The following is a 23,331-nucleotide window of genomic DNA, read 5'->3' on the forward strand; positions in this document are numbered from 1 at the left end:
GGGAATACATCCCAGACCTACCCTCTGGAGCATCATCTAAGGCTATAAGTCACCATATGATGCATGTGGGAAGAGATGCTCCCAGGGGGAAGAGCACAGTGCAGGGCGAGTTTGTCAGAAGGGCAAGGCAGGGACACTTAGAGAAGGACTCGTGGGAACATGAGAGAGCTGAGCCAACTCCTGAGCTTGAGTGGTTTACTGGGGGGACAGGGGATGGCATTCAAGGGACAAAGAACAAAGCGTTTGTGCAAAGGAAGGAAGATGTGAAGGAAAAAGTGTGCGTGCAGAGCAAGGGAAGACCCACACAGCTTCCAGGGCAGTAAAATGAAACAAGATCTTGAGAGTTCTACACCATGAAAGTCTCTCCAAGTGCAAGGAATGAGTTTTCCTTCCATAACCTTATGAGCCCAAAGGAATGTCTTAGTGAAGGGCAAGCAGTAGGACTCAGAACATGATGGAAACTTCAGGAATGCCTGCGGTAGCTTTGACTGCACAGGAGGAAAACATTTCTTAAATTATCTGCACAAGTGTTCTGAATATTTGAACCGGCGCTGCATTATTTCCCAAGATATTTACTGGCTGTATCTACTGGGTGATCTTTATCATAAAGGAAATGCAACACGGCCAAAAGTCGGCATAGTTTTGCCTCAAAGATGGCATTTCACTCCCTTTATGCTTCCACCCCGTTTCATCGTGTTGAAAGATGAGCCCACACAGAGCTGTTCTGCATTGTGTGAGTGATCTTTTGAAGGGTTTTATTGCTAATAATCAATATTAATTTTACTTTCATCAAACTATTCTCAAATCTCCTCCCTAAGCTTAATTATTACATATTTAGAAACTGAGGGCATACATGTATTTTCTGCCTGTATCTCTCTCACTAATAAATCAGCTTTTGGGAACTTGGAATGGTAAGAAGTAAACTTTCAGTGTTTTAATTTGGGTATCAATTGCATTTATTTTCAAGTATCAAAATAACCTCCTACGGTTACAATTGCTGTAATGTTAAATTTATTTCCCTGTGAGCCCTCCAAGTTCACTAAGCGTTACCGGGGCAATGTGTCACGCTGCTGGTTAGTGTTCCCCTGGCCTCTCATGACATGAATTGGCACGCTGAGCTGGGGCCTCTGTTCTTGGCCAGAACAGCGTGTAGGGACCAGAGCCATAAGAAGACCTCAAGGAATCCATAAAAGCAGGGGCCTGAGTGTCTGTAACTCTCCAAAGAGACAACTGGAAAGCTCCGTCTGTTTGCAGGGTGACAACTTGATCGAATACCAGGATATAGCTAAAGCTTCCTTGAAATCGGAGCTCATGGACCCAGGCTCAGTGTCTGGGTGGAACTACGGCGGATCAGAACCAGCGTCTGTTCAGCAGTGCAGGTTGGCCTACCTGCCCACAGAGAGCAGCTGCCTGGCTGGCCTATGGAGACCCACTGATTCAGGAGGCTGAGTGTGCACACATCAACAAATCAAGGCATGATGGATGAATGGATGAATGGGTGGGTGTGAAAGAGGTGGCCGCCCCTGTGGTCAGGCCAGCCAGAGACGGACACAGTGGTCCAGTAGAGGGACTGGGCGTCCGAGGAGGCAGGCCTATCTGGTGTGGATTGGAAGGCAGATCTGGGGGCAGAGCCCGGTGTCCTCCTTGTATGCATGAGGATGGCAACACCTGCTTATTTGACTTGGCCTGGGAGCTAAATGAAGTGGTTGTAGGTAACGTGCCCAACTCAGGCCTAGTACCTGAGACGCATGGGGCCAGCATGCACTTCCTTCCCCACTCCAAGGGCATGGAGGTGATTCCAGCCCAAATGCAGCTCTCTGCTGCTTCATGGCTATGGCCTCAGGGAGTCGGTGGTACCAATTCACGGGGCAGTTTCAAAGATTATCCAAGACAATACAAAATAAATGGTGTTTTAAAATGTGAAATTATTTTTTTGTATTTGTCATAGATCTCTGGCACGGTGCTCAGTACCTAGCTGGCTTTCGATACATGTTTTCTGAGTGAGTCGAACACCTATTAGTTTGTTCTCATGAAAACCTTGAACAGAATGAGTGGGAACATTTTTCGTGTAAAAAACCAATAATGGTAAGCGAAATGTTAGCATTAGAACATCTAAGATGACATAGGCGGGCCACCTTATGTGTGAAAATATAGATCTAGACCTTAATATTTCAAGTATTTTCTTTTTAAAAGTTTATTTATTTCAGAGAGAGAGAGAGAGAGAGAGCATGAGCAGGAGGGGAAGAGGGAGAGGGAGAGAGAATCCCAAGCAGACTCCCCACTGAACTCTGAGCCCGGGTGCCCCTAAAGTATTTTCATAATATTCTTACATTGTAGTTTTCTGGAACATTTTGCAGAATAAAGAAATACGAATGGAAGATACTGTTAAAGGTGATGGTTTTTACCTTCACTAAGGACAAAGCTCTGAAGTATAGGAGGCAGGTGGTAGCTTGCCCCCAAGCAGGTGACCCACTAACCCAGTCTGCGTCTGGCTTGTGCCCCCCATGTATTTCAGCCCATCCTGGGATCTGCTCAATCCTCAGTGCAATTCTCCAGACAGAAACAAATGACAAGAGTTAGAACAGCCTTGAAATGCCATACAATCCATGCTACTGTTATTCAACATATCGAAAAGTACTTGAGACCTTGGTACTCTACAGATATAACTGACGTTTCACAAAAACGTGACACTCTACCCTGGAAAACAAATAAAAAATCTAGTTCCTCAAAGAATTAGATAATAAAATGACCATGAAACGACCGAACAACCAAAAACCAGTTTTATCCTTTCTTATCATACTTTGAACTACTAATTCTAGACAATAATGTGCAATGATTGTATTAAGTTAAGCATTATTGTTGTATGTCATTATATTCTTAATTAAATTTCAGGGTCCTCTTGGAACAAAGACCCTATTAAATCATACGTCTAGGGCCAAGGAGCTGGAATGTAAGACGTGCTGGTGTGGGGGGAAGCTCCCAATTTCACAACAGTGCCCAGGACACTAAGGTGATAAAATTTCAAAGTAATTCTGGGAGCCCCGCATCTCAGACTGCAGGGTCAGGCTGCCAAGCCCTGGATGATGCTGACGAAGCAGAACAGGCACTAGATGAAGATGCAATGTTTGTAATAACTAATACTTTGGAAGAAAAAAGCTAAGTCCACATGGACAGCCCATGCTTTTTTTCATCTTTGCAGCGAAGGAATCCAATCTTTAATGAAGGTGCTCACTTGTGAGTCTATGTTATAATTTAAGAGCTATGCTCACGAAGACCAATTTCAGCCATACTGACTTGGTTGAGTTAAGCATCACAACCTAACACCCCAAATAAAACCAACATTTTCCAATGTCTGTGTTGGGAATTTATTGGGGGATTTCCCGATTGTGAGTGCACTGCCCCTGGATCCATTTTCTCATACTGTCGATATTAGACTCACCAAAAATAACAACTGAAAATGCCATCACAAATTATGTTATAATGGGATCTCTAATTTATCGCAATTATTTGTCTTTCAAGTATGGGGTACTTTATCACTAGTTCCAATGATCACTCTACAAGGCATCGGAGAACAGAGGAAGCTGTGGCCATATAGCTGCGTGAATTTATACACAAGTATGTAAACACACGTACACCAAATACACATCTATTTGTCCAAGAGACAGACGCATATGAATTTGCATTATCTATTAACTTTTCAAAACCAAGAGTCCCTTTCTAAAATAGCATTCACCCATCTATCACCTGCTCAGCAAATGTTCACTGAGGAGTCCTTAGGTGCTAATTGCTGGTTTAGGTAATTTGCTTGTTATTTATTTATTTGTTTTTCGAAGATTTTATTTATTTGAGAGAGAGAGAGCATGAGCTGTGGGGAGGGACAGAGGGAGAAGCAGACTCCCCGCTGAGCAGGGAGCCTGATGTGGGACTCGATCCCAGGACCCTGAGATCGTGACCTGGGCTGAAGGCAGATGCTTTAACTGACTGAATCACAGGGTGCCCTGCTTGTTATTAATTTAAATTCTCCCATCAGCAAACTTTCGGATCTTTATACTTCAACCTAACAAAACAGACCTATTTTCATAAAACTTCAGAAGGAGTTCATTGAAAAAATAGAATTTTAAAACTGAAAATGTTCTGAGATGCTTTAATTCACATGGAAAATAACCTAACTGCCCACCGTATCTAGATTTGAGATTCAGGACCCTAGAGATTCTGGCCACACAAATGGTTTTAACTTAGAAAATCCATCAAGTTTATTTATGTTGAAGAACAATTTCACATCATAGGGAATGAGGTGACATGACTGATTGTAAAGGATGTAATTTTTTTTTAACTGAAAAGATATTTCCTCTACTGTCCTTGATAAAGTAACTGGTAGCAGGCTTACTTTTCTGCATACAAAAACTATATGAAACTGGACAAAATATATGGGCCAGTTGTTTTAGACTTTGCAACTGGCAGCACAGTATGTGTCCCTGGAGAGAAGGAAATCCGTAAGGTGAGTGTCACCTTTGCTCCATCAATCTGCCTGGAACACTTGCCTGACACGGTGCAGCCAGGTGGGTCCCAGGCAGACAATGACAATCTCCCTGCGTGGGGGATGCAGAGATCAGAGTTGGGGCCTACAGAAGTAGCTAGAACCTGTGGGACTCTGTGGGACCAGAAAGTAAAATGTCACATTAAGTAAGGGGCCCCAGATGCCTGCCTGAGGATTTCCTGTGGGCCCTTGCTTATCTGTGGGGTGAATGGTTGATGCACTAGCGGACACCTCATGTGGCCTAGATCAGGGCAGCAGCTCTGGGCTGCACACTGACCGGCTGGACGACAGAGGCCACACCATGCTGGGAGACACTGGAGTTTGGGCCCACACGTGAGGGAGAGACCTCAGTGGAGAGCCCAAAGTCCACGCTCCCAGCCCAGAGCCCAGGTTGTGCCTCTGGCTAAGGAAAAACTGAAAGAGAAGAGCCCTAAGGAAGAACCAAACAAAGCCTCAAAGGATGAAGGGATCCACCTATTATAATAATACAATACAAATTTATATAACATAAAGTGATACTCTATTATAACATGTTACAAATATACTCAAGGCTATAAAGGAAAAAGTGGACAGAATGAGTGAAAAAAGATGGGAAATTTTAGTAGAGAATAGAGAGTATAAAAAATCAGATTGTATTTCTGGAAACAAAACTTAAACTAACCTAAATGTAGAGTTTGCTGAATTGTCTAAATGAATGATTAGGTATGCCAGGAGATAAAGATGATGATCGGCTTTTTATCAGAAACAACCGAGTCCAGGAGAAAATGGAATTATAACTTCAAAATGTGTATAGGAAAAAAAATAAAGAAAAAACTGTTTAGAACTCTATATTCAGGAAAACGATTCTTCAAAACAGAGGTTGAATTTAATGACATTTTCAGATAAAGAAAACCTGACCTACCCTATGCCCAGCAGATGCAGGCTATAGAGAACGCTAAAGAAAGATCTTCAGACCAGAGCAAATGATACAATGATCCATAAGAAAGTGTAAGTACTACATGGTGCATTTATGGGTGAATATAAAAGGTAACATTATTTTCTTTAAAAGCAACTCCCTATGTTAAAGCAAACATTTTAACATTGTGTCATGTTGCTTATAACATGCACAGAGGTAAAATACATGATGAGGACAGTACAGCGAGGGAGTCACATGGGCTTACTTGTTTTAAGGATCTTGCATTTTGCATAGAGCGGCACAATGTTAAATCTAAATCGACTGTGAATTAGAGATGTAGCTATAATCTCTGGAACAACCACTAAAAATCAGTATAAGGAAGTATAGTTAAAATGTAAATTGAGGCAAAAAAACAGGATTGTTAGAAAGAAGTTTAATGCAAAAGGAAATAAAGAAATAAAAAAGAAGTGTGACCAATGGGAAACTAAATTTAAAACCTATGAACACAATTCTCCGCATTCACATCATAGAGAAGAAAAACATTATAAGTACATCCCCAGAAGGAGAAAAAGCATTTCACAAAAGTCAACACACTTTTGTGATAAAATCTCTCAACAACTTAGGACCAGAAAGGAACTTATCAGTTTGATAAAGGGTGACTATGTAAAACCAACAACTAACATCATATTTGTTTTTTTTATTAAGTTTTAATTGCAGTATACTTAAGATACAGTGTTCTATTAGTTTCAGATGTACAAGTGCTCAACAAGTCTCCATGTGACTCAGTGCTCATCACAACAAGTGTGCCCATAATCCCCATCCCGTTTCCCTGATTCCCCCACCCACGTCCCCTCTGGTAACCCTGTTTGTTCTCCATAGTTAAGAGTCTGTTTCTTGCTTTGTCTCTTTTTTCCTTTATTTGTTTTGTTTCTTATATTCCACATATGAGTGAAATCATACGGTATTTGTCTTTCTCTGACTGACTTACTTCACTTAGCATTATCCTCTCTAGTTCCCCCTATCATTGCAAATACTTTACTTGGCATTTACAAAGTTCCAGAATAAGCAAACTGTATCTATGGTGATAGAAATCAGAACAGAGTTTGCTTACCTGGGTGGGGAAGGGGCTGAATGGAAGAGGGCATAAGGGAACTTTTTGGCTTTATGGAAGTAAGCCATGTTTTGATCAGCATGCTGGTAACACAGGTAAACACAGTTGTTAAAATTCCAACAGTACACCTAAAACGAATCCATTTCATTGCATATAAATATTCCCTCAGTAATAAAAGATTTAGCTTTTTACTTCTTGTATTTTCCAAATGGCGCCAGAGTACCATGGATGATACAGTCCATGGTCACACAGAACAAAAGAATGTGGAAACCTGAGCTTTGCTATAGAAAATCCCATGGGCGCCTGGGTGGCTCAGTTGGTTGGGCGACTGCCTTCGGCTCAGGTCATGATCCTGGAGTCCCGGGATCGAGTCCCGCATCGGGCTCCCTGCTCGGCAGGGAGTCTGCTTCTCCCTCTCACCCTCCCCACTCTCATGTGCTCTCTCTCATTCTCTCTCTCTCAAATAAATAAATAAAATCTTTAAAAAAAAAAAAGAAAATCCCATCTTAGAAAAAAAAAAAAATTAGTCCTATGCTCCTGTCCTTAACAGACATAAGAGTAACACACTCAAAAACTTCCTAGGGATTTCACGTGGAAAAGACAACACTAGGGACACAGGCTGATGGTAACTGATTCATTGCTCTTGTCCCAAGCTGACATTACCCAGCTCGGGAGATGAGGATCCAGTCCTGGAACACGGTTGTAACTGACCTTACGGGGAAATCTCCTTGAGTTTAGAAGAAAAGAGATTATCATGTTAGATTTAAATTGGGAATATTCCCAGTACATTATGAAATGTTGGAGGTTTCTAGAGGATCATATTTTTGTCTATTTTCCTCTTGATTTCATTATAAACTAGAATAAAAGAAATCTCAGGAATAGGTACTTTCATTTAATTTATGGGTAGCTTTCCTTGTGGTTCAGTACAGCAAGTTCCCAGATTCCGACCTGCCCGTCCAACACGGGCGCATGTCTCCGTGTCACACGCAGAATTTATGACAGGAAGCCACGCCAGTCATGTCCCCGGGCTCAGCGGCGCACATCACACCTTCTACGTGAAACTTCTCTAGAAAGGTTGTCCTTGGGGAATTTAATAATCAGAAGCTCTAGACAGGTTGTTGCTCCATGGTAAATTCTGCTTATATCTGAGGAAGGTAAAGCAGGGAGGAACTATTTTCTTAACAGCATTTGAAAAAAAATGCAGAGCATTAATTTGCCAACTCACACCAACCAGAGGTTATTGCTGAGCTCCCACGTGATAAATCAGAAACAAGAGCTGACCTAACAGGCCAAGTCAGTTCTCCGATGAAAAGCGATACCCACACCAGGATCCACCAGCTTCTTCTTTGCCAGGAGAACATATGTTTCCTGTTATCTAAGACCAGCTCTAACTCACAGGATTTGACATTTGGTAGGTACCCAATAAATGCAGAATACATCAATGTCCGTTACACTGAATAAAACAGTTTTATGAATCATATTGCACTGAGCATTTGCCAATAATCACTTGCCTTTTTAAAATCCAGCATGCAGAGCTTGGCTTTCTCTCCAAACTGCCACTTGCACTGAGTGTTGGCATCATATAACTCTCCCGGCAACTTCTCGGGGTACTTGTACTCCTTCACAGGCTTCGGCTGATCCGCGAGGCACAGCGCTTGGGCGGTGCTGAAACGCACAGGGCATGGGGGGCTAGCGATTCTGCAACACTTACCGGAGATGCACCTTCCGCGAGGCCGGGCTCTTCTCCTGCAATCTGACAACATTCCCTGTGCAGCGAGGTGGGGGGAGGGGGCATTCTCCTCTCCTGAGGGTCCATATGACATTTATCTCCATTCTATTTAAATACAGGGGCCACATATCCTGAAACTGCTCCTACTGCATTTCATCTTTTCCAGGAAGACAATTTGTTCTTCATTAGATTCCTCAATCTTATCATGGGTTAAAGTGAGACGGAATAGCACAAGGAGATGTTCAGTGTGAGAAGTGCCAACTGCAGACACTTTTATGTACACTTCTGGCCACGAGTGATCAAAAGATGGAAATGGGCATTGTGGAAGGCTAGCAAAATCCACCTATTTCAAAGACAAGAATTTTCTTTCTTTCTTCCCCCCACTCCGTCCTTACCTCCCTTCCTCCCCACATCCACTCTCCTCTTCCCCCCTCCCTCCTTTCCTTCCCTGGGCCAGGGGCCACCTGCACACAAGCTCACAGCCTCCAGAGGTTCCCCATGGAACACAGCAACAATTTCTACCAGCAATGCTCTATGCTCAAGCTAATTTCTGACTAGATCCCAAAGTCAAGAAGGAAATTAACTCTGCTTAAGTTCACTAGCAGATGGCTGAAGACCAACTAATGATTCCTTCCTCCACGAACATGGTATTCCCTTCCCTAGCAGGGACAGGCATAGTTATAATTTTTGCATTCGGAGGGAGGGCGAACAGCGTTGGCATGTAGCAACTAAATCTTGCTTGCCAATTTCAATAAGCCAAAAAAAAAAAAAAAATCCCTTCTATGTTCCCAATATATTGAACGATGGCAGACCTGCCCGTGGATCCCTACACTTTTCTTTGCGTGGCTGCCCACCCCGACTGGGACCTTTCTGGCCTCAGTCTCCACCCCAGTCTCAAATTCCACTGCCTTCAAGTCCACTCCTGCATGCCTTCGATTCACAGTCACCCACGAAACACGAGGGTGGCCCCAGCTACTGTGGAGGAGACATCAGTCCTACATAAGAGGAAATCAGAAGCCCTTTCAGAGCACACTGGGAAGTATAGATTAAACCAAATGATGGGACAGTGTTAAGAGCAGTGGCCGACTCACTGTGAGCATTCAACAAATGACCTGTCTATCACGGTCACTAGGATCATACCGCAAAGGGATATTTTTAAGTAAAGAAAAACAATTAAAAGCATAATTAGCACTTCAAGACAGGTGTGACTTGGCAATTTTGGAATTCCATAGAACCTTTCTCTGATGGATCTTAAATGATTTATACAAATGAGTTCGGTGTTCCCCATTATGTCCCTGAGGCTACGTCAGGGTGGCAATATGATCCCCGTCCTCTGGACAGGAAACCAGGAAAAGTCAGCCAAACTGACTGGCCCCAGCATGGGACTGACAATTAAAACAGTATCACGGGTTCAGGAATTTTTATAGATTGCGTAAATGTCTAAGCACAGGGCATGAGGACAAGGTACCCACCTGGCCATGAAAAATGCAGTGCACAGACTGGGAGCCTGGAAGAAGCTGGGAGCCTGCCAGGAGGTGCAGGAACACACATATCACTGCTGGGATGTGCAGGTCGGCTCCGATTAGCTTCACCTTTGAAGAAAAGCAACTCCCCATGTGGATCTCACCCTTGTGCTCCTGATTAGGCTCCTGCTGGAGCCCATCTGCTCTTTCTCCCTCGGCCTCAGCAGGTGTCATGGCCAAGCGCAAAGCCAATGGGGCAGGTGTGAGAAAACCCCATGGCATGGATGTTGAAAGGAAAAGCCACTGCACAAACAATCCACCATAGTATCCACGTGGACAAATCGTGTTTTGACCCTGTGGCATGCCCCAGACGAAAGTCAGGTTGCCTACATGTGATAAGCAAAACAATAAAGCTTGTAGAAGATCGTGTGGAAGAATATATTTGTGACTCTGGGGTAAGTAGAGATTTATTTATTCTAGCAGCCCACAAAAAGTACTAACTCCAAAGGAAAAGTATGGATTAATTTAGACTCTGTTACAAAAAGGAAAACTTCTGTTAACCAAACGACACCATTAATGGTGGAGATACCAAGTCATAGAGTGACAGAAGATACTCACATAATATGTATTTTACATAATGAACAAAGTATTCCGAATATATAAGGTACTCCGATCAAGAGACAAGAAAAAATAAAAAAGCCTAATTTTTAAAAGTTCACGAGAGATCTGAACAGGCACTTCACTCAAGATTATTCAAATGACCATTAAACATGTAAAAACACACTCGTTCTCTTTAATGGCCACTTTGGTATGTCACTAGACACCCAGCGAAATGGCTAAAGTGGAAAAGACCGACAAGACCAAGTGTTGGCAAGGGTTCAGCACCCTGTGAATGCTCATAACTGTGGGCATGTGACTTTGCACAACCACTCAGGAAGCTGTCGGGGTGTCTCCTGACACTGCAGACTGTGTATTCATGACCCTAGACTTCCAGTCCTACAAATAATCAGAGACATATATGTAAAACAAAAGAATATGCAGAGTATCATTTCTTAAATAGCCCCAAATTGGAATCTCAAATGCCTCTCACCAACAGAATGGATTCGTAAGTTGTAGCATATTCATGCAATTAAAAATAAATAAATGATGCTATATTTTTATGCAGCAACAAGGATGAATCTCATACTTGTTATATTTAGCCAAAGATCCCAGATACAGAGTAGTATGTAGCTCATGATTCTGTTCATAGCAAATTCAGAAACAGGCAAAACTAGTCTATGGTGGCCTGTATCAGGAACATGGTCATCTCTGGCGAGGAAGGAGATGATGATGAGAGTGAGTACGGGGTTCTGGGCTGTTCACTGTGCTCTGTAGCTTTTTATAAAGGTTAGTTAACACATCCATTATCTCACATCCTTAGATTTGTGAATGTTGTATCATGAGAACTTTTTTTTTTTAAGTAGGCTCCACACTGGGTGCGGAGTCTACCGTGAGGCTTGAACTCACAGCCCTGACGTCAAGACCTGAGACGAGATCAAAAGTCAGATGCTTAACTGACTGAGGCTCCAAGGTGCTCCAAGAGAACTTGTAAGATCTACTCTCTTAGCAACTTTCAAACACAGAATACAGCATTGTTCATAGTCATCATGCTGTACATGAGAGCCCCCAGACCCTACTTATTTTAGAACTACAAGTTTGTATGTGTGACCACCTTGACCAGCGCTCCCAACCCCCCCCCCGTAACTCTTTGTTGCTACGAGCTTAAATTTTTAGATTCCACATATAAGTGGGATCATACAGTTTGTCTTTCTCTGACTTATCTCTCTTAGCATAATGCTCTCAAGGTCCATCCGTACCGCCAAAAATGGCAGGGTTTCCTTCTTTCTCATGGCTGAAAAATATTCATTATGTGTATGTGTGGATGAATGAACTGAAATTTATTCTTTCCATTATACCCCAAAACATTCTTAATGGGCTCTCAGGTCAAATCAGATTTTCTCATTGACAGAGGGAGGTATGGGTGTGGCAGGGGATCCACGCACTCCTCAAACTCCTGGCTCCCAGCGATGGTCCCTTTTCCCATGGACTGACATAGATTCATGGGGTCAGAAGGAAGGCACATTCACTGGTCTGTGAATACCATGATTCAAATTTTTAAAAAGTAAATTGAAGACGAGTCCCTGTTGTCATTAAATTAAAATAATGAGTTAAAATTTCCTTAGTCCTAGGCCTCCCGGACACAGACATGAGTAAATGGGATGAGGTCTGTGTCTGGTCCTGGGAAATGACACATGACTTCACTGAGTAGGTTGATGAATTTACTCCAAACACGTATCTGTCCTTCTTGACTCCCAACTATGGAGAAACATTGTGCTGACAACTTCAGACTGACTGAGTTCCTTTTTTTTTTTTATAGATTTTATTTATTTGACAGAGAGAGACACAGCGAGAGAGGGAACACAGGCAGGGGGAGTGGGAGAGGGAGAAGCAGGCTTCCCGCAGAGCAGGGAGCCCGATGCGGGGCTCGATCCCAGGACCCTGGGATCATGACCTGAGCCGAAGGCAGACGCTTAATGACTGAGCCACCCAGGCGCCCCTGAGTTCCTTTTTTTAAATATATTTTTTCCAGGTACCAAATGCGAGACTGCTAATAAAGGAAAGCGGATTCATCTTTAAAAGTTAGTCACTTATCCTTACTCATTGTTGGGATCGTATCCAAATAGCCACCTAATTGGTGGAGAACATAACAGGATTGTGATTACCTGGAAATCAGGAAGTCGGCAAACACGTCAAAGAAGACAGTCTCCGATTGATTAAACCAGTAAGACTTCTCTGCTAACACAGTATAGAAATGGCCCATTCACCACTGGTCATCCCATGGGAACAAAAGCTTGAGTGACTTTGACAGCAGGAGGCTCTCTTGGGAAATTTAATCTTTTAAGAGAACAAATTTGTGAGCGTGCATAATGTTGTGTTTCTGTTTATAATCATGTGGCCCAGCAAAATTAGCAAAGTTCTTGAAAATAAAAGTTTATGACTGAATGGCCACACAAGGGTTTTACTGACTGACACAAAAACAAATGAGCAAACTTGAGCAGACATTGAACCGTCCCGGGATCCCAGAGCAAACATGTCTCTGAACCACACTCTTGGCAACCCCTCCTAGGGCCACGGTCTGATTCGAAGATCACAGCCCATATCTAATGTCATCAAAACAAGTGCTCTCTAAGCATATAACTATTTCCTTCCACGAGTTCTCCTACAGTTCTTGGCAGCTTAGCAGCGATCTGGACTCTCGTATGATGCTGATTCTCACCGTACACCCACACGTTGCAGCCCCTGCGCTCCACGTTGTCTGGGCACATTTCAAAAAAATTAAAAATGTTTATCTTGATCAGAACCATGAAGATGAAAAAGCTATAAAAATTTTGAGGGGAACCTGGATGGCTCAGCTGGTTAAGTGTCTGCCTTCGGCTCAGGTCATGATCTCAGGGTCCTGGGATCGAGCCCTGCACTGGGCTCCCTGCTCAGCAAGGAGTCTGCTTCTGCCTCTCCCTCTGCCGCTCCCCCTGCTTGTGTGCTCTCGCTCGCGCGCATGCATTCTCTCTCTCAATCAAATAAATAAAATCTTTGAAACATTTTTTTGAAAAATAATCTAGAAAATTATAGAAAGGATTGATATAGAAAACTTCAATGTAAACTTAGGTTTGTGCTCTTTTTTATTACAGAAAGCAGAATTCTTCATGCACGTGCACACGCAAACATACATACACACACACCAAACAAAACTGAACAGCTCCAAGAAACAGCTACAAACAATGCTAACAATCCCCAACGTGACTCCACAAGGAGCCCGCACAGGGAAGAGCAAACGTTGAAAGGACCTCGATGTGTCATGTCACCAGTAGAATAATGTTGACACTGCCTTTTTTATATTAGAAATAAAAGAAAAATGATCAAGTGTATGTTACTAGAATACAGATTTGTATTGCCAGGTGACAGATACTGTCCACGAAATTTTCACTCTTCTTGGGTGGCATGAACTATGGAAGGCAGCCTTCATTCCTTTAGGCGGTAAAATATCTTGACTGCTATGAAGTCTCATGGTAAGAACATGAGGAAAGAACCCAGGCTGAAGGTGAGTGGTCAGGATGCTGGCTCAGAAGACTTGCTACAAGCTCAGAGGAGGACTGAGGGGAAGGGCAGCGAGAAAGGGAACCCAGCCAGGGGCTCAGGGCTCCGCGAGGGCACGGGGAGCAGCCTCAGACAGTGAGCAGACAGGGAGTATAACCAGCAGAAACACCCACGTGACCCTGCCCTGAGGTGTGCTAGAGACAAGATGCTGTAATTTGTGCAACAGAAAAAAGGGAAGAAAAGGCTTTACTGACAAAATAAGAAAGAGAAAAGGAAAGAAAGAGAAAAAAATGAAGAAAACCTAGAGCCCAAGATAAGAAGCTCCGTGGGGCGAGCCAGTGAGGCCAGTGGAAGCCTGAAAGGTGTCTTAAGGGGTACAACAGGAGCGGGGGACTTTTGCCCTTGACTCCTAGCTTCGAATAACGAGTTCTGGGTTCTGACTATAGGCACGTGCATCAGTTGCAGAGACTTGGAAGGCGGGTATCTGGCTGCTAAGCTGGTGGTCCATGCGTACGCCAATCTTTTTTCCTTCCTAGCTCTGGTGGGGCCAGCGTGGGTCACGCACCCTGCCGCTACGCCTCCCTCCACGTTCCCTGTTCAGTTGCTGGCATCGTATCGTGGCAGAAACAGGAGAGGGACAAGCATGTGCTCCTGGTGTCTGGCACTGGCCCGGGATGGACTCACTCTAGCGTGGGGTCCAGAGGAGGGTAGAAGTGGGGAGTCATCAGGTGCCATGGGTTAGCTCACATACAGATATCCACTGAGGTACGTCCTACCAATGTTTTTACTTCGTGTGTCTACCAATACTTATAAGCACTCACTATGTGACATAATTTGTTACAGGTACGTAACATATATTTTATATAGCAGATGTATAGCAGGGTATTCTGTAAATGTAAAGGATATGAATAAAATATATAGAAACACATCTATCAACACATGCACTTGGATGAATCTATAGTTCAGTTTAGATATACATAGGCACAGTTTCATTTGTTTCCAAGAATTCTGTGCTGGCAGAAGCCTCGCTTTCCTTGAAATGCCGGTATTTGCCCTATTTTCTGTTCATATGAATAGATTTGATCTCCTTTCTTGCTATGGTTCCTAGAAAGACCTTTGCCCAATTTCAAGCTTCAATATCACAGGCAAAGCCTGTATTTTAAGACTGATATATTTGTGTGTTTATTCCTTGTTCTCCATTTTTTATTTTCATTTGCTTTTCATCTTCATCTGTCGATTCTATTTTTCTTGAGAGGGAGAGCGCGCCTTTGCAGAGGGGCAGGGCAGAGGGAGAGAGAGAAGCACAAGCAGGTTCCATGCCCAGCGCAGAGCCCAGCGGGGGTGGGGGGATGGGTGGGGCTCAATCTCAGGACCCTGAGATCATGAGCTGAGCTGAAATCAAGAGTCGCACGCGTAACCAAATGAGCCACCCAGGCACCCCTAATTATTTTTTTGTATGTTTTCTTGTCATAATCTGCTCCAAATTCTTAAAGTAAGGTGGTTTGGTTTGTTAGCTTTGTCCAAGACTATATCACTGACATAAGAGTACTAACTCTCATACCTTCCTTGATGAATCTCAGAAATGTGCGTGCATTTAATGGAGAACTCGCCAGGAAGGCCCTTTGCCGCCAGCACTGACACATTTTGGAAAGAAGGAAGCACATGCTTTGCGTCTCCTTGAAAGAATCAGTGGATTATTGAGCATTGGCATGTTTGTCAGAGAGTGAGCACAAGCCTTCTAGGTGTCTGGCAAGATACGTTTCTGTGTCACGGATACGCATGTCCTCCCTGCTGAGCGAAAGCAGTTCTTCCCAGGGCCAGGGAGACAAGAATGTTCCCGAAAGGACAAGGGTGGAAAGGGGTGTGTCCTCCAGGAGGCACAAGAACCTTGGAGCACGGTGTGCTGCAGATGCCACCCCTGGGGCCCAGGAGAGCCCGCTCAGAAGGGAAGAGAAGGAATGCGGGGAGCTCAGGTGGGCGTGCACCCGCAGTCCCAGTCCCGACGTTCATGACCCAGCCCTTGCAGGGTGGGCCCTCAGCTGCATGCTCCCTGCCAGGAACACAGCCCCGTCCTGCATGCCCTCCACAGCCTTCTCCTCCCCTGGGAGCCGCGGGCTGCGGTGCCCAGCCAGCTCCCACAAGGGGAAGCGGCCACAGGATGGAAGGCCCTGGGCTCTGTGTGACCACACGCAGCAGGTCCGCTGACCCGGGCAACAGTGTGACACAAGTCAGAAATAAGGTTAGGGTCTGCAGCTGAAACCAAACTCCAAACTCAACGTCCTTGAGACTTGGGGGACAGTCTGCCTTACTAGCAGATCTAAGGCCACTTCTTAAAGTCCCTCCTTTCTCTAACGAGTTGAAAATCTACTGACTTTCTCAGGGGGTCAAACCCTATCTCCCCAATGTCCTATATCCTAAATGAATTAGTGCTATAATAAACATTTACAAAAATAATTATTAAAATTGCAAGATTTTAGAGCCAGGCTAAGGTTTCCCCTTCTAATAAGAAATGTACTTTGTGGAAAAGAAAAGAAAAGAGAAGAGAAGAGAGAAGAGAAGAGACCCCCAAAAGTTACATTGCGTTCCCACTGTGTGCACGGTAGGTCTTCTACTCATGAATGAAAGACATTTAGTCACAGAAATGAGAATTTAAAACAACTAAATGTTAGTGACAAATAGTTTGATTTGGTAAGTATCTTGGGTTTCATTTGAGTCTAAAGGTCAAATGGTGTTGGATTCAGCCTGCAAGTCTTTGAGCTCTAAGGAAGTATCTGACAAACTTCTTGGCCGAGGGAACATCTCAAGACACCTTCAAAGAGGAGCCATCTTGGGAAGTCACAGCCAAGCCGGGGCTGCTTGGACAGAATCAGGCACTAAGAGACACACACCGAGCTCCGGGAGTTCATACCTTAAAAATTTGTGCAGGTACTGGCGGCTGCAGGGTGACCAGGAGAAGACCCCGTTGCGTCCTGCCAATGTGGGGGACATGATGTTGCCCTCAGACTTTTTGCACACGTTCCCTTCTCCATCATGGACCATGCCAAAGCTGTGAGAGAGAGAAACGGTTCTTTCAAAACCAAGAAAAGGGTCAATGACCTAACAGATTCCATCAAATGCACGTTCAACACGGTGGACTCCTCCACGCCTGCCTGCCCATCAGGCAGAAAGAAAATGTCTGAACAGCCAGGTCGTAGAACATAGCCACGCATTCACAGACCCTTCCTGAAGAACTAACCTTCGGTCAGTTGTTTGAAAGGGCACACCAATGCAAAATGAAGCATGCGTCGGATGTCTGCTAAGGGCCCATGTTTTAATTATAAAAAAGCATTCTAAGTGGGGTGTGGAGGGCAGGTCCCTTGACCTTGATAAAGCTGACAGCGTTCCCTCCTGCTCTCATCTCTCTACACTCTTCTGCTCACCAGGGATTTTCAGAATTTCCACGTGTTTGTCAGAAACACAAACGTGGTCTCCCCGGGTGCGTCTGATGCCTCCCACAATTGGAGAACCGACCACCTGCTAGAGCTCCCTGTGGGGCTGACCCTTTGTCCCCACTCCCACCAAGGGCTGCCCCACCTCCTGCCAGGTCTGCACTGCTGGGGGCTGTCACGGCTGGACAGTGCTTGACCTCATTCCCTACGTCCCTTTGGAGGACGTAGCTCCATGAAGCCCAGTGGGCAATCTTGCGGCCTTTATCTGCAGGAATTGTTTGAAGGTACACCTGTTCCTTCTGCTTCAAAACCAGACCACTCTGGGGTGCCGGCCCTAGCTGAGCAGAGGGGACCATCTCAAGCCTCATTGGCTCTTGGGGTACTTAATAGGGTCCTTTACAGAGGTGCCAATTGGCACCCCTTCACTGTACCTGAGAAAACTCTAGCCCTACACCTCTAAGAATGCCATGAACCGAGTTGCTACGTCTTTCCACCAAGTCAGCTTCTTCTTAACTGCCTAGAGCTTTGGCTGCAGGAGTTTCTCACACTGCCATCTTCATCTACCCTAGAAAGAGCACAACTAATGGCTCAGGAAGAAGGCCTGGGCGATTTGGGAGTTCTATATGACCCTGAAGACTTCCCATGAGAGCAAACATATTCTTAGAGGGTGGAGCCATTGTTGGCCATTAATGTCTGGTAGCTGCCAAATCACTGGATGGATTCTTAGATAATGGGGTTCCACATGAGTGGGGTACAGAGCAAAGGGGAAGGCAAGGGGGCAAAGCAAAGAAGGGCAAGATTGTTACTGGGTCTGGGGACATTCCAAGAATGCCATCAAGAATCCCATGATGAGAGGAGGCAGGGCAGCAGGGACAGAAGACTCCCAACACTGGGGAAGGGGGCTCCAACCATGGGCCAGGGAATCTGTATTTGCGGCTGAGGCTGAAAACACATTTTCCCCACTTCACTGGCTTACTTATAGAGATTTAATAGTATCAATAAAAATAACTCACACTTGTAAGCGCTCACTAGTGTTCAAACAGGATATTAAACACCTTATCTGTATTTTTTAACTTAAGCCTCCCCAAAAGCCTATAAGGCAGGTAGAATATCGTGACAGCAAGACTGAGGACTGGAGAGAGCCATGTCCACCGTCTCGGACTCAGGACTGCAACCTGATGCTCCGGCATCAGAGCCCAGGCGGGACCCGGGTAAGAGCGTAACACGAGCACCATTGAAGGGCGTATCCAAGGAAATCTGGCGTGCAAACATTGTTGAATTTCTGCAAAATTCCTGCTCAGTACCAAGGGTGATACAGATGGAGTCATTTCAGCCTCCACCCATCCTCTGAAGTTCTATTAAAGCAATCAATCAAGGCCGGGGTAACCATATAGCAGAGGAAATGTGTCATGGCTATGAAAAGGATTCAGACTGTAATCACATATGGGTGTCTGCCTTGGGGAGAAAGTTAGGAAAATGAACAACCAAAGTACACTCCCCTGGCGGGCCCTTGACCTGTGTAGACGACGTGTGCATTGTGGTCCAGTAAGTGCCCCAGGTAAATGTGCTACCACTCTGCCCACATTTCTAAGGACATGAAAGCCACAACAACCCAGATCTGGGGACATGGGGGTCTTAAACTTTTTCATCTAAGATATTTTCCATGATTCTTTCTATAATTGATTTTCAAACTCTGCTGTGCGTCAGTATATCTGAGAAACACACCTCTTGGTGTGGCTCCCCAAAGTCCATTCTGGTATATATATATTTTAATTTAGTGGCTTGGGAGTTAGGCTTTGGTATTTGGGTGTATTCTAACACAATAAGGTAATCCGGATGCCCACCCAATCTCAGCGTGACTACGTTGCGAGTTGTCTTTCCAAGTAGTACAGTGCCCATACAACGTACCGTGATGGATGTCAGCACATTCACGTGAAAGTACCCCACACTGACCACATTTGATGGTAACAATAAAGTCAGGGAAGGATGAAAAGACCACATTTTCAAGATAAGGTTGGTGTTTGGCAACCAAGAAATGTAATTACTACCCAAGTTACACCATACCAGACGTGTTTTTTGCTTCCGTGAGCCATAGTATTTTATTCAAAATTTCGGTCACCCCATAGGTTGAAACAGTAAATATACTGTTTTCTTTCCCACTCACTAGCTTTTAAGTTTCTAAAGGACGGAGACCCTTCTTGTTCATGCCCAGCCCCAGGCCGGTACGTTCACTAGCCCATAACAGGTTCTCCACTGATGTTTGTTGAATAAACAAAGAGCAACCTTCCAGCCATAACACCCACTCAAATACCCAAATGTAAATATAATTTCAGATTAAACTGGACTTGAGAATCATAATCAGTGTGCGATACTTTTAATGTCTCCACAGTATGTTTTGAGTGACTCAATTGCATCAGCATGTATTCTGTCATTACTAACGATTTACCCAGAATGATGAACGGCCATGTCTCGTTAGAGGTTGAATCGAGTATTTCAGACTGTCCAGACAGCGTAGTTAAGGAAACAAGAAACCCTTCGAAGTAACCAGGGGCCACCGTCATCCGGATGGCTAAATCACACCCTTGGTGCCATGCTGGTGCCACAGGTGGGCCTAGGTGTTGGAGCTCTGATGTGGACTTTCCAGGGAGCACAACCCACCCCCCTCGAGAGGGAGAAAGCTGGTGTGGACACAGCATCACATGGGTCTCAGGGGCCGGGGCAGGTCAAACAACCAGAAGAGCAGAGGCTGAAGATGGCATTCATCGAGGTCTTGCCTCTGTCCTTCACAAGCAGTTGGATTTGAGGTAAATTACTGAAGTCACCGGGCCTCAGTTTCCTTACCTATATAATGGGGTAATAAAACCTTGCTCTACAAATGCACAGAAGACCTGGCACCATGCACATCGCAAAGGAAAATTCAGAACTTTTATCCATTTCCTTATTCAAATGTGGTCTTGCTCCAATTACTCAATGCCTAGATGTTACTTTTATACGTTTGATGTGTGTGTGTGTGTGTGTGTGTGTGTGTGTGTGTGTGTGTGTTCAGCCAAAGGTCAATAGGTTTCAAATGTTTTTGGACACAGAAACAAAAACTCTTAGGAGGAACAATAAATACAATTGGTAAGAGATGACCCTCCGACCTGCCAGGGCTCCCTAGAGGGCAGTCTGACAGTCACCAGCCAGAGGGTCTGTAGTTGATATTGCACAAGCCCGCAGCACCACTGGTGCCCCCCTGAGCCAGCTGCGGGGCTGAGTTGATAACAGTGCACAGCCTCACCCTCAAATGCTCGAAAGGGCATCTAACCTCACCAGCCAAGCCTGCTGGGGCTTAATGTATTAGCAAGCCACTTCTGCTTCAAGACTTCCCTGGTCCTCCCTGACTGAGTCTCTTGCAATGCCTACAGCCCGCACAGCCTGATCTGCGCACGCCATATCTATTTTGTCTTTCTGTGAAGACTCTTGGAGGGGGTGAGTCACTAATCTTCATAGAACCCCACACAATGCTTTGCTGGCAGAATGGAAATCATGCCCAGTGAACGGTTCAATACGTGTGGGAGAAGACAAGTGGCAGAATGATGGGTCATGAATACTTCTAAGCACAGCCAATATGTTTTAATATTGTCTTGATGGTCTGCAACGATAATGCAAGTTAAGCATTTAAGCAAGGGTTGTATATTAGGAATGCTCAGCTCAACCAGTACACCTGAAATTGCACCTACACAATCACGCCGAGGATCTCGGACTCTCTTGGTTTTGCAGAGGAAAGCTTAGGTAAGAGAAGAAAAGGCAGAGCGCACACGGGTCGCGGCCAGTCCTCGGGAGAACTGCATGGATCCAGAATCGCAGGCCTAAGGTCCTACTCCTAAATGGCACGACTTCCTTAATACGTGGGAATTTTTCCAATGGAATCATGCCATTCAGGGGACATATTCTCCAAAACCTGTAGTTCAACATTCAACGTGTCTGTGCCGTTTCTCAAAATCTGCCTCTAGCAAACTGCACATCCTATGCCAAGTGATCGAATACGACCAGGAAACTCACCCTACACCACTGGCTTAGGAACAAGCCTGACCGAACCCCACATCCTAAAGGAGAACACACATCCTCACTCCTGGTCCTGTCTCCCTCCCTTTTCCAACACAAATCCAAACCCTGGGTCCCAGCAATTTCTATGTGCAGGTCAGATTCCTCCATAGAAACCACAAGATGTCCGGACATGAAAATAACTGGACTCAGTAGATGAAACTGGCTGACATTCACAGAGATCCTTCTCTGAGTTAAAGGTTAGAAAATCTCTGGCTGAAAGGCCTCGAGAAAAGTATGCCTCTGACCTCAGCGATATCCTCTGAATGTAAACAAACCTGAAAAAGTAAAACGAACCTCTAAAGCAGGATGTTTTATAAAGTCCTAACAGATGCATGATTACTTTTTAATTCTTAAGGCGCAGGACTCAGAATTTGACCCCGCTTGGAGTTCATTGCCAGGCATGCTGTTTATGTTATGATGTTTGATCCATACACCAAGTGACAACTCTCCTCCAAGAAGTAGTATTTATTAAATCAGAGAAATGAGTAAGTGTGTTCATTTTCAATTCAATTCAACAAAAATCTATTGGGTTAAATCACTGAGCCTTGCATGCTTTTCCCATTTGATGTAGTTACCACAGCAAACGACTCAGTGAAATACTCTTCGTTCATCCATCTCCTCATCCCCGACTCACTCTGTCCGTTCTATTCATTCACATTTGCTGAACCCTCAGCATCGTGTGCCCACGATACTGGTGGAGCGGGGAGAGGAGTGTCCCCCGCGGTCTCCCCGGCTTGAGCTGCATGGAGATCGCTCTGCAAATCTCACACAGTGTTCCACGAACAGCAAGCGGTACTATTACTACTGCTGTTATTACTATTAGTGCTGTGGTCGCTCATCATGCATGTGGCACCCACGACTCATTTGCATATCTCCCACGTGCACTTCCTGTTTCCGCAATAGGATCGGAAGCGACTTCAGTGCTGACATGACATGTTCAGAGCTCCCAGGTCCTGCTTGTTGCATGATGCCCTCTTAACGTCAGGTGCTCAAGAAGGAGCTGATCATTTTCTGGAGTTGAAGCCTATGAGGAGCAGGACTCCCTTTCATCCAAACCTACAGCCCATTTCCTTCCTCCCCTCCACAGTCCCACTTGAAATAAAAACACTGTTATCATGTTTGGAAAAATACCTTTTCCATCTAGACCCAGTTCCGGTGATGAAAGGGAATATTAATTGACTCCTAAGAAAAAATAAAAGGAGACACTGATCCTTGCTGACGCTGAGTACCCTTCTCTGAGGTGTCCAGTTTCACTGTGGGTAGACCCGCCACCTGCAACTCTGCACACGGCCAGTCCCGAACTATATCCCTTCACTTAATACTGATCTGCTCAGCCCTCGGTGACTTAAACATTTCTTACCCGGATTGTTTAATTAAATTCAGGTATGGTTCAGGGGACAGCCAGAGCCTCATGTCATTAACGTAATGAGAGTTTTTGAAGTTTTAATGGTAGCAGACTATTAGAAATACAATTATGATTTAACTGGAAGCTTCATAAATTGTAGGGGCAATTTTCTAGGCACTGAAAAAGTCAATCATTACCTATAATGAAGGGATCAGAAGCAGGGTATGAGCTTCATTTTCAGGTCATCAGTTCAGACAGCCAAGTCTGCAGGGCCTCATGGGGCCGCGCTACAGGCAGGTGCACGTATGCGACACACACTCAGGGACACAGACGCGCGTGCACACACACACCCAACAGGACGAGGGGAACACGGACACACACACACACCAGGACAAGGGGAACACGGACGCACATACACACACACAAACAGGACAAGGGGAACATGGACGCACACACACAACAGGACGAGGGGAACACAGATGCACACACACAACAGGACGAGGGGAACACGGATGCACACACACACACACAACAGGACGAGGGGAACACGGACGCACGCACACAACAGGATGAGGGGAACACGGACAAACACACACACACACA

The 23,331-nt window shown here is 44.9% G+C and overlaps 1 protein-coding gene across 1 annotated transcript in view; it reads right to left on the minus strand.

Moving 5' to 3' along the window:
- ADAMTS16 (ADAM metallopeptidase with thrombospondin type 1 motif 16) overlaps window positions 1-23,331 on the minus strand; it is a 163,444-nt gene that overhangs the window by 72,383 nt on the left and 67,730 nt on the right. Inside the window, exons 9-10 of the mRNA XM_021702532.1 lie at window positions 16,778-16,915; window positions 8,055-8,208 (exon numbers count right to left, since the gene is read on the minus strand). Coding sequence (XP_021558207.1) covers window positions 8,055-8,208; window positions 16,778-16,915 — 292 coding nt within the window. The remainder of the gene's footprint in view (window positions 1-8,054; window positions 8,209-16,777; window positions 16,916-23,331) is intronic.

Source organism: Neomonachus schauinslandi, chromosome 7 (assembly GCF_002201575.2).
Source record: "Neomonachus schauinslandi chromosome 7, ASM220157v2, whole genome shotgun sequence".
Classification (NCBI taxonomy): Eukaryota; Metazoa; Chordata; class Mammalia; order Carnivora; family Phocidae; genus Neomonachus; species Neomonachus schauinslandi.